The 16,330-nt window shown below is 43.0% G+C and overlaps 1 protein-coding gene and 1 non-coding gene across 2 annotated transcripts in view; both read right to left on the bottom strand.

Moving 5' to 3' along the window:
* Positions 1-283: 283 nt before the first annotated feature.
* The window catches only part of LOC132024119 (phospholipid-transporting ATPase FetA-like), a 61,320-nt gene continuing 45,273 nt past the window's right edge, over positions 284-16,330 (bottom strand). Inside the window, exons 16-28 of the mRNA XM_059410122.1 lie at positions 15,542-15,730; positions 14,743-14,858; positions 10,813-10,977; positions 9,160-9,271; positions 7,659-7,764; positions 7,182-7,329; positions 6,452-6,635; positions 4,900-5,123; positions 3,445-3,528; positions 1,825-2,070; positions 1,503-1,641; positions 572-702; positions 284-475 (exon numbers count right to left, since the gene is read on the bottom strand). Of these exons, the coding sequence (XP_059266105.1) occupies positions 284-475; positions 572-702; positions 1,503-1,641; positions 1,825-2,070; positions 3,445-3,528; positions 4,900-5,123; positions 6,452-6,635; positions 7,182-7,329; positions 7,659-7,764; positions 9,160-9,271; positions 10,813-10,977; positions 14,743-14,858; positions 15,542-15,730 (2,036 nt within the window). The remainder of the gene's footprint in view (positions 476-571; positions 703-1,502; positions 1,642-1,824; positions 2,071-3,444; positions 3,529-4,899; positions 5,124-6,451; positions 6,636-7,181; positions 7,330-7,658; positions 7,765-9,159; positions 9,272-10,812; positions 10,978-14,742; positions 14,859-15,541; positions 15,731-16,330) is intronic.
* Positions 8,025-8,131, bottom strand: LOC132025224 (U6 spliceosomal RNA). Its single transcript, XR_009406489.1, has one exon. It is a non-coding gene; the product is annotated as a U6 spliceosomal RNA (small nuclear RNA).

Genomic DNA, 16,330 nt, shown 5'->3' on the forward strand with positions numbered 1-16,330 from the left:
TGCTTGTCTGGATTAAAACTTGGAAGGGGTGGTGGAAGGGAAGCCTGACGTCACTTTTTCTTGAACCGCTGCAACTCTGACAGATATCAGGAGGTCCTTTCTTTACCTTTCCTTGCCTTACCTGGCCACAACCTTCTAGGGAATGAAGAGGCTGAGCCCCTAGAGTGAGAGCAGAATGGCAGGTTTATTCTAGTTTTCCTGGGGCTCTAATCCATCCTTAATTTGTGCGGATACAAGGGAGGAAGAGCAATGACTGACTCCTTTGGGATTTTCCTAAGGGCCTTTACTTTTTAAAAGAAAAGCTGTTTTTCTTGAATACCTTGTCCTTCATTGTTTTGCCTGAAGTGATGAGGGCCCCAAAGCCCTGTTTGTGGGAGAATGCATAGGCAGAACGTCGAGGCCTTATGTGTCTCAGTTTGGTCTGGGTAGGGGGTAGCAGTGGATGTCTTGTCCAAAGATGAATTCTGTTCATAATCTATAGTCAGAGCATGGAGGACAGGGTTTTTATCCACCGAGGCAAAGACAGACAGGACCATGAATTCTATCTGGGTAGATTCCTTGTTCCACTCACCTTGTCCACGTCGGCAGGCCAGAACAATGGTTTGAGAAATCGGTACCCAATCACAGGCAAAATACAGAGGACCACGCTGAGGATAATAATCAGCCACATTTGTGGCAGGTTCAGAGTGTTCCTGGCCACACCTGTAAACAATGAGGTGCAGGAGGGAGGCTGAACCAGAGCCTAGAGGAAGGGGACCGTCAAGCCAGAATTAGAGAACTCTCCATTCCAAAAAAGGAAGTTACTGGTTTGGAGACCATTAAGTTTCCTAATAATATAAAGGCAGAAGAATTACAGTGAGGTCCTTTGTAAAGCCAAAGGCACTGTGAATTCACATGCCTTCATCTCCCTCTAAAGGGTGGGCAGGGCAAGAGAGTGGGGGCAGGTTATAGGAATCCTGGAACACTGGCCTGGACACAAGAATGGGATACAGGTTTTTGGAGAGGAAAAATGAGTGGCTTGATGAGAGGTGAGAGGCAGCTACATCTATTATCCACTCTCACTGTATTTTGTTCCCATCAAAGTAGAATGAAAGGTAGGGAAATTAATATGGGAGACAATAAGGCAGTATACAGTGGTATGCTGTATAAAGGATACTGGACTGGGAAGCAGGAGAGCTAGATTTGAGTAATTTAATTTTTAAAAGTCTCTAAAATAGTGCTAATAATTCATGCCATTTCTACCTCATAGGATGCTTGCAAAGATTAAGTTAGATAAGAAATTTGAAAATATCTTAGAAAAATCTAAGAGGGTAAAGTATTCCCCTGGCTAGATTTTGAGTCCTTCTGGGGCAGAGGCCATGTCTTATTCCTATCTATATCCACAAAGCCTAGTACATAGTAATACCTGGACAGTGAACATTTATTAAAGAAATATACTTTGTTCACACTTCCCAACCCTACCCTCCACCTCCTTGCCACACACTGAGTGGGCATAGCCTTACCTAGGAATTGGAAGACATTGGGGAACATTAGGCACAAGCCATCACTGTACAGGAGGAATAAGATGCAAAAGTAGAAACCCAGGCTACCCCAGGTGAAGATGTGGCTTATCAACGTCCAGTAGGTTGTGTCCAGGGCAATCTGAAAAACACTCTTTTATGTGCAATACTGTACAACCTGGGACATATCGGCCACCTCCCTTCTCCAGTCCATAGTAGAGAAGATCCCTTCCCACTTTCCCTCCCTCCTTCTTTCCCTTTCTTCCAGACAGGCTCCCCACCCAATCCTCCTCCACCACCCTTTCCCCTCCTCCCCTAGCCACACCTGCACTGTGACCACGCAGAGCAAGGCAGTCTGTACTAGCAGGGAGAAGGACTGGTAGTCAGAGATCTCTTTCCCATCACTGTGCACTGAGTTGTGAATGGTCTTCATAGGGATAAAGAACAGCACGAAGGAACTATAGATCCCACGCACTAAACACTTCACAAATTCCTTCTTGTTGAAATAGAGGTTGTGCTGGCCTGGGTCATACAGCTCTGGGAAGCGTAGACTCCATGTTTCATTCACGTCCTGGAAGTACCAGAGGGTAAGGAGGAAAGTTTAGGGTCTCTCCATAGAAGTTCCTATCTCCATTGGAGTAGAAGTTTCTTCCCTCACTGCATCTGCTGACAGCCTGCCTAGGAACTTCCTCATGGATTACTTGAGAGGTGGAACCAGAGACCAGAGCAGTGACCATAGACCCTTCCTGAAGTCCTACACTCTAGGCAAGGATCTAGGTGGTGGAAGAAAGCTAGGAGAAGGTCAAGGTGGCGGTAAGGACCTGGAAGCAGTTAGGAGAGGGGAGGTGGGGAGTAACTAGGGTTGGGGGTAGCTGGAAGGGAGAATGGGAGCTTAGGATGGGGGGCAGTTGGTACATGAGGCCCCAGTTTTAAGTGTTCCTTTAGTTGAGTAATTTTTGCGTCAAAATCCAATAAAAGGAGAGGGGGAAGCCAATGGGGACCAGCTAGTCACATGGAGGTATCCATGTTCTGTAATGCTCTTCCCATTTCCATAGCTAATGGTGAAATCAGGTGACAGGATTCTCCGTGTGAATGCCATTGGATCATCTTCATCTCCTAAACCAGAAACTTTGGATAACAAAGCTTGCAGCTTGTTTTTGAGAGGTTGTGGATCCCTAGAATTAGTTAACTGAGAAGCTTCATGGGACACAACTCATCCCTCTTGTTGCTCTGTGGCTAACAGCTACCTTGTGGAGAATTCGACTTCCTACCCTGATGGAGACCAGGAAACCATGATGCCATGGTGTCCTCTTTCAGCTATTTTATTCCTCTTTGGAGGCTTCGTTTCTATTCAATGTGCCCAAGACAGGAAGTTGGGACAGAAGAGGAAAGAGAGGTGTGATACTAGGACCCCCCAATGCCCAGGAAATTTCTGACAGGGACAGATGATATCCCCTAGGCTGATTCCTTAGGACTCAAAGTATCATACTCACATTCCCATGCTTGGCCTTCAGGACTCTCACTAGATCACCCTGAATTGGCTTACTTTATCTCTGTATGTAAGTTGTACTTTATCTCTGTATCTCTCACTTCTTGAAGTTCCTTGTTTTACCTAGTCTTGCCCTAATAACTCTATTTCCTTTCACTACCTTTTATACACACTCAATTTACTATAAAGCACAATTACTATGTTTCTCTCTACAAAAATAAAATTGACACAGGAAAACTTGGATTTCTAAAACTGATGATTATTCTCTGTGGAGGAAGATTCTTTACTTTATCCCATGATACCTCTCCAGGTGATAAGCTCCCTTCCTTGCTCTAGAAGTTATTCCATTTACAACTGCCTTTGTAGAACTCAGCTCTTGTCCTTCCCACTCTTGTGAATACTCCTCAAGGGCCCAAGGGCTTTAGTCCTGACTAAGAGGTTTGCCGCTGGTCTTACCTGGTCAAACAGACTCAAGCTCAGGACAGGGAGGGAGGTGTAGACCAGGTTGTAGAAAGTGATAAACCAGGTATCATAAACTGTCTAAGAGAATACCAAGGAGATTTCTTAGATTCCTCTGTTTTCCAAAGTCCCAGCTCCACCTCCCAGGTTCAAGAGTCCCTTCTGGTCCACCTACCCACCACTACACTAACCTAGGGCAGGATTTGGATTTCAGAAATCTGACAGAGAAGGCTGACCCCCATCTCTGTTTGGTCCTACAGAAGTCAGAACTCTGTGTCCCAGGCTGGGGCAAGGCCACATCAAGCTTGTTTGTGGCCAACGCTACAAGGTTGATTTGGAACAACCCTACCATGACCTGCACTGCCCATCCGTGCACAGAAAAGATCCAGAGTGTCTGCTAGGGAATGCTAGCTGTACCCCTGAACTTTCAGGAGTGTAAGCCTCTGGGCTCTTTAATCTGATTTATACATTCAGTAGCTTCTACAACACTGGGTACTTTTTAACAGTGGGAAGTAGAATAGACTCAGTAACCTTTTCCTAGCTGGGTGCTCCATCCTTGGGGCCCAGAGAGGGCTCCTTTACTAGCCACAAGAGGTCAGCAAAACACACACATATGAATACACCTCTCGCATACTAGAATGACTTTGTTAAACAATTGGGGGTATACAAGTCAATTATTTTCTGCTGAACAATCTGTTTCCCCCAGAGCCCAAGGCAACAAAGGTAGTAGGGATTTCCCAAGATAATAATTCCTGAGCTTGTTTTTCTTAGGAATGTGAGAACCCTGAAAAACTTCTCATAGGAAAAAGGATTCCTCTTAGAATATAAAAATCCAGGTCCTACTTCTCTCCATTACTGTGGGGGAGATTTTATACTCAAATGTGGAATTAATTCATTAGAGCAACAACAGTATATGTTTGGGGCACAGAGAAGGGGTGTCGGGGTGGGGAGGCAGAAGTAAGGGAAGCTGTGTTATGAAATTGGGCTACAGGTGAACACCATAACTAACCTGCCTGGCAAGACTCAGAGGCCCCTTGAAGCTTAGTCTGTTCCATAAAGATTGCTTTGGATACTAAAAAAACTACCAGATCCAAGAATTTCCACATACTATCTATGTTTGGAAACTAGGTCTCCATGTCAGGTAAAAGGTGAAAATATCTTATGGGAGAGTTTTGGAGATAGGAATCAAGTCCAAGTCAAAGCCAAGCCAGAAAAGTTAGGGTTTGGAAATCTAAGGTTAAATGTAAGGTTAGATGGGATCAGCATGGTTGAGGACCTTCATGTTTAACTGAATGAGCAACCCAAGTGCCCCCATGTGAGAAGCTTTATGGATGGATGGCAATATGTCATACATTGGTCTCTAGAAAAGAAAAGGGGTCTGAGATGGCTGAAGTGGGGGTGAGTAGAAAAGACCCAGCTGACCAGAGTGGGGAATGTCACCAGATCTCCTACCTGTGCAGAGAACCCGCTGAAGAAGGCATACCAGAAGTGCATCAGGGTGAAGGCAAAGTTTTTGTAAAAGAAGTAGCTGAGAAACTTGCACATGCGATTATAGGACCATCGGCCATGGACCAAAAGTAAACGCTGAAGATAGCAGAACTGGGAGATGGCGTAGTCACTGTTGAGCATGGCCTGCATTCCCTCCTGGCCAGTGATGCCAACCCCAATGTGGGCAGCTGCAAAGAAATCCCATAAGCTTCTCAACCACAAAGCTTGTCTGCTGGGCTCCCAGGTTGGGAAGTGTAAAAGAAAGGCTGAGATCATGTTGTATAAACACCTTATTTTACATTGGAAAACACTCAGGAATGCCTGGCATGGCTAGTACTAGAAAGCTCTCTTAGATGGTCTTTGTACCTACTATAGCCATCTAGGGTCTTTCCTGCTGTCCAGATGCTGAAGTTAAAATTTCCTGTTATCTTTCGAAGCCACTTAAATCAATTAAAGATGCAGGATAGATGTCAATCTAATACAATATTTAATTATCAATGTTTATCTAGAGCTAAAAATCCACCTGTTAGGAGGAAATAAATGATGTACCTATTTTGTTAGTGAAAAGCAAGTTCTTCAGAGGCCTAACATGACTTTTTCTAGATAAAACAAGGATTACACTTGATGGAAAATAAGACCAAAGTTCCTAAAAGTTTTAATTAGTCTGTTGTAGTGTAGGGTAAATTCACTCATCTTCTGGTATATATCTATTGCATTGCTTAATGGAATAGTTGAAATTTCTAAGGCCCTAAAAACCAGAGAATTCTAGAAAGCGAGGAAGCTATCGAGAACACTTCCTGGTATTAAAGACACGGCTAGAATGTCTGCTAGTGTTTCCTGGATGGAGAGAGTGGTTGGGCTAGAGGACCTCTAGATGTTGTCCATATTTGACAGAACCACAAGTTGCTGGAAGCTAACAACACTCAGTTGAAATGAAAACAAATTTCAGCCATTTGCTTCTATTGGTTCAAAGCATCAGTAAGTCTGCTATTCTCCTCCAGCCAGGTGAGTCAGGACAAGTTCTAATGAACACTGCCTCAGGAAAGAAGAGATCCCTACATTGTGCCTCATAGCTAATGCCCTGGTTGAGCAGTCTTGTCTTCTGCTTAACATTGCTCAGGCATACAGCTTTCAAAAAAGGAACAGACTATGACTCATGCCCAGGGGTTCTTTCTGTAGACTTTGATGCCACCTTGGAAAGATGGTATTGTAGTTCCATGGCCTATTCTGTGAATATATGCATATGTCTTATGGAAGCCAGGCATATACGTGTGTTAAGTGCATGCAGTTGAATGTGTGCATGTCTGCATATGGACTGATGTATGCATGTGTAAATAAGTGGGAATGCAGGTATAGAGGAGCATGAATGAAGTTGCAAACATTATAAATGTACAATATATATGATATGCAAGAGTGTGAATCCAAAACACAGTGCCACTCAGGTTGGTTTTTGCCCATGGAGGAAGGAAAGTGCAAGCCCTTGGTTGGAGGTTATGGTCCCCCGTCCCTCACATGCCTTTGATCATGCTGACGTCATTGGCCCCATCCCCGATGGCCAGTGTCACCACCTCCTTGTACCTCTTCATCAGCTCTACCACCTGGGCCTTCTGAAGGGGTGTCATCCGGCAGCAGATCACTCCCTTGCACATGCACACTGTTCGCAGCAGTTCCAACTCCAGGTTCCCTTCTAGAGCATAGGCCTGCAGGACCAGGACACACCCACATTTCAGGTTGCCCAAAAAGGCTCTCAGAACAAGATCTTCCTAGGCCCTTCCCCATAGCCATACTCTCCTATACTACAAAGGTCAGGCATAGTGGCTTCCAGGTACTGCACTCCCAAGGGAGGCTAAGTCCCCAAGTCACTTTTAGGCATCCTCACATCTGACCCAGCCTCCAATGGGAAACTGGTCAGCCTTTCTCACTGGGTCAAATCAGTTAACTAGGCTATAAAGGCCAAACGACTTTTTAGAGGACCTGGTTCTGTTTGCTCCCCACTTCCTCTAACTGATAAGCCACATCAGTAGTGAAGAATTTGGATAAGGAAGGAACATGGCTTCTCTTTCTTCATTATTCCTGCCTAGAGAAAGATAGGGAAAGATGTCTGTTGGGAAAGAGCACCAGAAGAAAGGGGGAAAAGGTGACTGATGAAATAGAGAAGGGGTCTTAAAATTTCCCTGAAGCAGGCTGGACCTAGGAAAAAAATTCCTTGGGAGAAGAGAATAGAGTTGTAGCTCTGCACTGCCCACCAGACTGTAGCCATTGATGATCAAGCCATAGTTGCCATTGGGCACCTCCTCAGGTATTCTGAAGGGCATTTGGGGCTTCGTGTTCAGGTAGGTGTTTACTGGGTCTGATTCCAGTAGAGACTCAGGTTTCATCTTTTTCCTTGCCAACCTGAAAGTCAAGAGTAGTGGTTAATGTTTGACTGAAAGCCCCAGAGCTTAGGAAAGTGAAAGTGTCCCAGAATGTAAGTGGGCAAAGGAGGTACATAGCCTCTATAAAGCACCAGCCAAACTCGACTGCCTCCCGAGAACTGCCATTGTCTCAGGTCCCTGACCATCCACACACCACACTTCTCCAACTCCTTGAGCCCTAAAGCTTCTTCACAAAATCATCTCAAGTATTTTAGTTTTTTGCCCCCACTTCTCCGTATCTTCTTTGTTCCTTCTGACAGTGTGGGAGTCATAGTAAGTTAAGAGCTGTGGCAGTTCTCCCATCTGTACCTGAGTTCTTGCCGAACAGTCTCATCATTCTTGCCTTCCACGATGAATATTCCATCCATTTCTTCCTCAAATATGTTACAGGCATAGGCAATGTTCACAGCAGTCTCTGCAGGGAAGGGGGGGAACACTGGCCACATTTTGGCTGGGACAGGGTCTTTACAAAAGTGTATACGTACATAAGCACTAATGGTGGGCAGCAGAGCCCATTTGTCCACATTTGCCATGGAGGCAGTCAAAGTATATTTTTTATGAGTCAGTGGAGACCATATTCAAACACATAGGAGACACTCAGCCTAGTACAGACTAGTGAGCTACTTATCAATAACTAGGATGATTCTGGCTTAGTCTTTCTTTTTCTTTCATTTTTTTAACAAGGAACACTTCATGAATTTGCCTGTCATTCTTGTGCAGGGGCCATGCTAACCTTCTCTATTTTATTCCAATTTTCACATATGTGCCGCCGAAGACAGCACCATTCTGGCTTAGCCTTCCAACAGGGCCTTCCCTTATTTCCTAAAACAATTCCAGTCTGCATCCACTTTTCCAAACAGTCAGGATGTATTTCCCTGTGCCTGCTTTTATGCCAGAGTTTATGGGGGACTGTTTCGGTTGTGGTCTTTACATCAAGAACCTGGAATTTGGAATAAATTCATACTAAGGAAAACAATTTACAAAAATTTAATCCTGAGCCCTCTCTGCAATGGTATCAAAATTCAGAGGAGAGATTGTAATGTCATAGAAACTTACTTGGGAAAAGACTTTGAAGGACGAGTAAGACTTATTTAGGGGTCGGAAAAAAACCATTACAAACAGGGAAACAACCCAAACAGAGGCCCTAGAGTAGGAACTGGATTGTTTGGGACATACTAAAAATAATGGTCACATCAGGATGGAGATAAGTATATGTAGGTAGCAACAGATTATCAAGATCTTGTAGGCTGTACAGTGGAGTCTGACTTTACCACATAGAGTTTCTGAAGGTATCTGAGCAGAGGAAGAGCATATAAAGTAAAAGTAGTATATTTTAGTAAGATCAAGCTGATGGTTGTATATAGGCTATACTGAAATCAATATGGACAAGAGACAGAGATCAGAAGTTTTTTTGTAAATGTACAATCAAAGGGGACAAAGGCTGAACTACGGTGGTGGCACAGTCAAAAGGGGATCTTCAGAACCCTCGGTGGGACATGGTGAGACAATGAATCTTTGAGACAACAGAGAGGGTATATTCCAAGGTAATTCCAAAGTTTTTAGCTTGTGGGTTCCTGAGTGACAGGGGTCGTGTCTGACTGAATCATCTCCGTGTCCTCACTGCCTAACACAGCATCCAGCATAAAATATACTCTTAGAAGACTGTGTACAAAACTAGGAGTGAAGGACTTGACCTGAACTATAAGGTATTTGTCAAATAAATGGCTAAGATAAAAAGAAAATGCAAAATAAAAGAAATGGCTAAGGTGGACAGGGAAGAGAACTGGTGAAGTGAGGAGCTCCCCGTTACCTTGCTTATCTCCAGTTAAGACCCATATCTTAATTTTGGCTTTGTTCAGGGTGGTGATTGTCTCAGGTACACCATCCTGGAGCTTGTCTTCTATGGCTGTGGCCCCTAATAGCTTGGGACAGAAAGAACAGTGAATGAGAAGGAGGGAGAATGTCACAGCATTTAGTGCTACCCAACAACTCAACTGGCGCCTCATCATCCTCGTTAGCAAGCTGGCTCTGTCCTGACATAAGGATCCAAATGTTATAAAATTCAGCACCCTCTGCCTCACAACAGATGCAGCTTTTCAACCACATAAATCAAACTGAGACACAGAATGTCAGGGGTCAAAGAGGGAAAAGACTTATCCAAGTCATACATGAAGCTGTGTGCTACTTCTAAACCATCTGTTTCTCAACACACTTTCACTGCTCTTTTGCTTCAGAGTACACTTACCGGCTTTCCAGTGTTGACCAGAGGGATGGGCACCAGGACTCAGTCTAAGGAACTGACAGACAGACAAACAATCGGCTGATTTCTTTTAGGCCTCCAGAAGGACAGACTAGAAATACTAACCGCTGAACTGATGATGGAAGGAGAAGTATGACCTCTGGGATCTCTGTTTTCCCATCTGGTATCAGAAATTTCTGTTTTCAGCAGAGCCAGCCTGTGTCAGTCTGGTCAAAAACTTTTTCTTTTTGACTCCGGTTGTGATGTCAGGGTCCTCGAATTGAGCCCCACATCTGGCTCTGCACTCAGTGCAGTCTGCTTGTCCCTCTCCCTCTGCACCTCCCCCTGCTCATACTCATTCTCTCTCTCTCTCTCTCAAATAAATAAATTTTTTTTTAAGCTATCACATCACTTCTTTGGTTGAATTCTTCAATGGCTTTCCATATCTCATTGTGAGTACTTACGCTGGTTTATGAGGACACTCTACTACTTCTCTGTCTCATGTCCTTTTTTCTCTCCTCCTCACTTATACTTTATCAGCCCCACTAACTGACTCGCTGTTCAACTAACAAGTTAGGCCTATTCCTGTTTCAGGGATTTCACTTATGTCATTCCCTCTGTCTGGAAAGCTAATTCCCCCAGAGGTCTGCTTGGCTCGCCACCTTCTTCAGGTTTCTGCTCAAAGTACCCTATATAAAATAGTAACTATACTCTGCCCTCTCTAAAACATACATGTGTATGCTGATATTCCATAGCTATCTCCCTGGCTTTATTTTCTCCCATAGCACTTCATTATCCAAAATCTATATATGTTATTTTTGTCTGTTTTTGTCTACTGCTACATGCTCAGGGCTTAAAACATTCCTGGCACATAGGAGGTGCTTAGTAAATATGTTGAATGAATGAGTGAATATTTTCATCAGTTAGTTCTGGATTATCTAATCTATGCATTATTCAGATCCTCATCTCTCCCAGATTACTTAATTTCTGTGAGTAGCTTTGGGATACAATTTACAAATAGTGCATTCCACCTCCTCACCCCCCTCATTATTTGTTGATTTCAAAGATCCAGGACATTCTGAATCAGCCTGGATTCCAGTATCCTGTATCCAGAGTCCCTGAACCTATTGATTTGCTGGAAGTCACTCTTAGAGATCTTGCTCAGTCTGCTGACTTCCACCCCCAGTGCTGCCCCCAATCTGTCCCTGGCTTCTTCACACTAACCATCAAGTCTTTTTCCATCTCTCTATAGACATCTGATATTTTATCTTCCCGATTTTCCAAAGACAGGCAGGCTTCACTGTGCTTCTTGCTCCAGGCCTGGTAGAAGGCATTATCCACTTCTCGGTAGGCCACCATGAGGGTGCGGAGACCTTCAAAGGCAAAATCCTGGAAGACATGTTGTGCACTGAGTAGGCCTGGGCTGGGTGAGGGCTGAGTTTAGGAAGAGGCCAACTGACCCCACTGCCCATTTGCCTGCAAAATAGGATTTAATGATTAGTACCATGGGGCTAGTACCCAGCCTAACCACAAAACAACTGTTGAGCTTTCTCAGAATAATGTCTTAAAGGTGGGGCCAGCATAACTGGGGGCAAAGTTTGAAAGTACTTCTGAAATATAGAGAGTTCTAGCTTTTACCTGTAGTTAGATAATTTCCTGTGTGACCCTGGGAAAAATTTAGCCTTCTAGATTTTTTTGTTGTAAAATTGGGATAGTAATTCACTGCCTACAGAGAGGATAATGATGTCTGTAATATGAGAATAGAATACTAAAGTAAAAGGAGTTGTTATAAAATATAATCAAAGATCTTACGACTTTTACAAGCATACATTCATTTTTTAAAAAAAGATTTTATTGGGGCGCCTGGGGTGACTCAGTGGGTTAAGACTCTGCCTTTGGCTCAGGTCATGATCTCAGGGTCCTAGAATTGAGCCTCGCATCGGGCTCTGCTCAGCAGGGAGCCTGCTTCCTCCTTTCTTTCTCTGCCTACTTGTGATTCTGTCAAGTGAATAAATAAAGTCTTAAAAAAAAAAAGATTTTATTCATTTATTTGAGAGAGAGAGAGTGCACAAGCAAGGGGAGTGGGGAGGGAAAAGCAGCCCCCCCCCCCCCGCCCCGGAACAGGGAGCTTTATCAGGACTCGGGGATCATGACCTGAGCTGAAGGCAGATGCCTAACTGACTAAGCCACCCAGGCACCCCATACATTCATTTTATTTTCCTCTTTCCCTGCCTTCCTTCAAGTATCAACAGGCCCCTCAAAAAGCACACACACACTTGTATATTAGTCTACAGCTGATTGGCTGACTCAGTTGATTAGCCACAGCCAGCCGTGTTGATGATGCACTGCAGAAATGGTCTTTGGGTGAGTTAGCATCTTTTTGCTCTATGGCCACCAGTATATCCTATCTTATAAACTATATTATATCCTATCCTGCAAAGTATTCTCTGGGTCATAAGGAGAGCCAGGTGAGAGTGTGGGTAGTTTAGGGCAGAACTCACATCCAACTGAGGGTGAGTTAGATTTTATGTCCTGAGAATTGCACATGAATAAAAATTCTCCATGATCACTGTTATAGTAAACTTCAAAATAATTCACTTTGGCATTATAAGAGCAAAGAGAAAATGAATTTTATTATCCTGATATTCTGCTCTTAGTTGCCTGTGAAACTCCTGAGTGAAATGAGCATAAAACAATGTATGTATGGAATACCATATCTTAAACCTCTGTGCTGTTAGCAGAAGCAGCTATGAAGAGAAGCCTGAGAGAAGATGTCAGAGACTTCTTAGAAGGAAGAGACATGGCAGAAACTGATCTTGCTTAGGATACTAAACGAGGTTTAACACACTGACAGATCCTTAATTCATTCAACAAATAATTTAGTAGTCTGCACTGAAGTTATTTCTTACTTACCTCTTACTTGTGTTTTGTTTTTTTTTTTCTTTTCTATTGTGGTGGGCAAATCCTGACTGTTGCTTGTTTTTATATGAGACGCTTGCTGATTCCTGTCGTAGAGGGCCCGGAGCTGTGTTTTTGTAAGAGTTTTTGAATCTTGGGGCACCTGGGTGGCTCAGTCAGTTAAGGGTCTGCCTTTGGCTTGGGTCATAATCCCAGAGTCCTGGGATGGAGCCCCTTCTTAGGCTCTGTACTCAGTGGGGAGTCGGCTTCTCCCTCCCCTCTGTCCCTCCCCCTGCTTGTGCTCTCTCAAATAAATAAATAAAATCTTTTTTTAAAAAAGAGGTTTTGAATCTTGACTTCTGAGTATAAGCTTCACTCTCACAAATTTCTCATCTGTGGTTAACAGATTGCAGTGTAGTCAGGCTCCATTATGGGTATCTGTAAAGGTGGGTAGCAGGACGCAGGTCAAAATATCTGAAACAGTTTTATGATCCCCTTTGGAGCCAGCCTGTGGAAATGCTCTCTGAGAAGATACCCCAATTCATGTGTTCTGGAAGGTTAAAAGATAAGTTTTTCAAACTAGCCCATAGAAAATACTGTGGCCTCTGGGAACCAGTATAGGACATAAGAACTGTCCTATGTTGGATACTTCACCAACTTTTTTTAAAACCTGAAATATAATGTATAGAGCATAAAATTCATACTTTTTAAAGTATACAAATCAGTGGTTAAAAAAATTACACTCATACAGTTGTGCATCCTTTACTATCTAATTCCAGAACATTTTCATCATTGCCAAAGGAAATCCTGTACCCATTAGCTCTCATTCCCATTCTCTTTTCCCCCAGCTCTTGGCAACCACTAATCTACTTGTTTCTATAGATTTGTTTATTCTGGATATTTCATATAAATGAAATTATACATTATGTGGCCTTTTGTGACTAGCTTCTTTCACTTAACATAATGTTTTCAAGGTTCATCTGCATGTATCAGTATGTTGTTCCTTTTGGGGACTGAATAATATTTGTTGTTTAGATATACCACATTATATTTATCTATTCATCCATGCCAATTATGATGGACATTTGGGCTGTTGCTACTTTTTCACTATTATAGATAATGCTGCTATAAACTATGTGTACAAGTTTTTGTGTGGATGTTTATTTTCATTTCTCGTGGGAATATACCTAGGAGTGGAATTGATGGGTCATATGATAACTCTACCCTTAACTTTTTCAGGAACTGCCAAACTGTTTTCTAAAATGACTGCTTCATGGGGTGCCTGGGTGGCTCAGTCCATGAGAATGACTATATCATTTCACATTTCCATCAGCAATGTATGAAGGTTACAATTTCTCTATACCTTACCATTACTTATTATTATCTGATCATCTAGCTGTCCTGGTGATGTGAAGTAGTATCTTGAGGTTTTTGATTTGCATTTTCCTAAAAGCTGATGAAACTAAGTATCTTTTCATGTGCTTATTGACTATCTGTTCTCTGACTTCTGATAATGTGTTAATGTGGGTCAAACCAAAGTGGCTTAATAAAATAGCATTTTCTTCAATCTATTTCCTCTTAAAAAAATTTTTTTTTTCCTGATCTGCCCCTCTCCCATCCCATCTCTTTCCTATTCCCTCAACCCTTTATATATCTAGGTTTATGAGTAGAAATCTTGGAGAATATAGATTTGGTTTTCCTTTCCAGTGCCAGAAGGCTGGAGCCACTCTCTTTCAGATCCATCTCAAATCCTAGAGGGTGGAAGGAGGGTGGGATAGGCAAGGGGGAAGGTACCCCTGGGGAGTCTAATCTTGTGATAACATAGACTGGTAACAATCAATAGTCCCCTAAATAGCCCAAGCCTGGCACCTTTTCCTCTATACCTTCAAAGTTGCCATGGCTGGTGAGGTAGCGCCTTCTGTACCAGCAGGCCCAATTCTGAAGTAAGTTCTAGGTCTGACCATGGTACCTCCTGAGCCAGGAATCACAGAGAGAACCATTTTGATTGTAGTAAGTGTCCCCACAGATACAATTCTCATCATGCCTTTGTGCCATCTAACTTCTTGACACAGAAGCTGGCAATGTAGTCGTTAGGAATGCCACACAATGAAGTAGTCTTTATTCTTCCATCAATTAAAGAGACACAGATACTAAAATACGTCCATAGGGAAACACACGGACACAATATATGTGGACGCATAATCCATGTACAAAGAACCACCCACAGCTTCCCTCCCCTGTGACCTAAACACTTACATCTAAATGTTCCATGGTCACATCTCTGAGGGATCTACAGGATGGATGGAGCAGCTGACAGAGAATGGTGTCTGCACCCTTGCAGAATAACATTACTCGATCTTCAGGTGTCCTCACTAAGGGCAAACAAATTAAGAGAGTAACCATATAGGCCCATTGTTACAAGAACTTGTCTGGGCCACTGAGGAATAGAATGAGGCTGTTCCCATGACATTTGTTTCTGATTCTTTTGGGGGATAAGCACTCATTGAGTGGTTACAGAGGATAAATGTTGCAGTCAGTAAAGGCTGGTGGGAGTGGAAAGAGACCTTATGCAACCAGTTCTTCTATGGGTTCAATGTCATCTTGGAAGACTCTGATGCAGAATCACATTTAGCTTCCCAAGTACAAGTTCCAGACCGAGGCCCATACCTAGTAAGGACCAAGGATGAAGAATGACCCTCTTCCTCTTCAGTCTGAGGCTCAAACTATTTGAGAGTAAGATAGTATGAATTTCCCTTATATTGTCTCCCCCTATCTCTTATGGGTTTATTCTCTGTTCTTATCTTGGCTTTGAGGTTTCAGACAAGCCATTATCCAGGAAAACTAAAGAGGTATATGGTAGCAAGCTCTCAAAGAGAAAATATATAGGATATGTGAAGGAGAAAGTAGGAATGGTTATATGTTTGTATTTGAGGCATGGTACCTTTGAGAAGGCATTTGAGTAGGAGAAAACATTTGTGTGTATATAAAAGAGAAAGTCAACGTGTGAATGTATATGAAAGACAAAGGGAGAGGACTGAGTAGGAGGGGCACCTACCAATAACAGACATCCTCTTGCGCACATTGCTGAAGTCCAAAATAGCCAGCAGTTGGTAGACTTTGGTCTCACCCATTTCAACTACCATGATCGTCTCAGATGTGCGGGAACGGAATACAAAGCCAAAATTCCTGGCAGCAGTGACGAGGGCACCTTCATCTGGGGACTGAGCCTGGTACACCAGCTTACCTGGCAGGAGAGAAGAGGGCAACCAGAGCTCACAGAGATGTGCAGCTGAAGTTAACCCAGAAGTGACACCAAGGGGCTTATGTAAAGATAGAGCCCAGGAGGGAACATTTTTCTTCAAACTTCCTTACAAGTTTAGTTCTAAAAAGCTAGGCTGTATACAGGTCAGTTCCCCCCCCCCACCCCCTTCCCATATTTTCAACTTATTTCACAGACTTGAGTTAGTATTATAGAGGCACATGGTACATGCAATATACATGAACAAACAAAACATAGTTCACTCTCTGGTTTTAGTGGGTAAAATGGGTCAGGGGGTTTGTTAAAAATGCAGGCTCCTGGGCTCTACTCAAACTTACTGAATCCAGAGTCACAAAATATGAGAGGAGGACTCAGGAAATTGAATTTTTAACAAATCTCCTGGGTGAATTTCATGCAGGTTGTTCTGCATAAACTGCTCCTATGTAAGACTGGCTATACCTTGATAAGATAGGACAATAAGGATAGGATTACAGAGCAGGATAATAGGATTCATGATAATAAGACTAATGATATAACAAACAATTTATATATACATATATATGTATATATAAATGAGTACTGTCA

Source organism: Mustela nigripes, chromosome 9 (genome assembly GCF_022355385.1).
Source record: "Mustela nigripes isolate SB6536 chromosome 9, MUSNIG.SB6536, whole genome shotgun sequence".
In the NCBI taxonomy this organism is placed as follows: Eukaryota; Metazoa; Chordata; class Mammalia; order Carnivora; family Mustelidae; genus Mustela; species Mustela nigripes.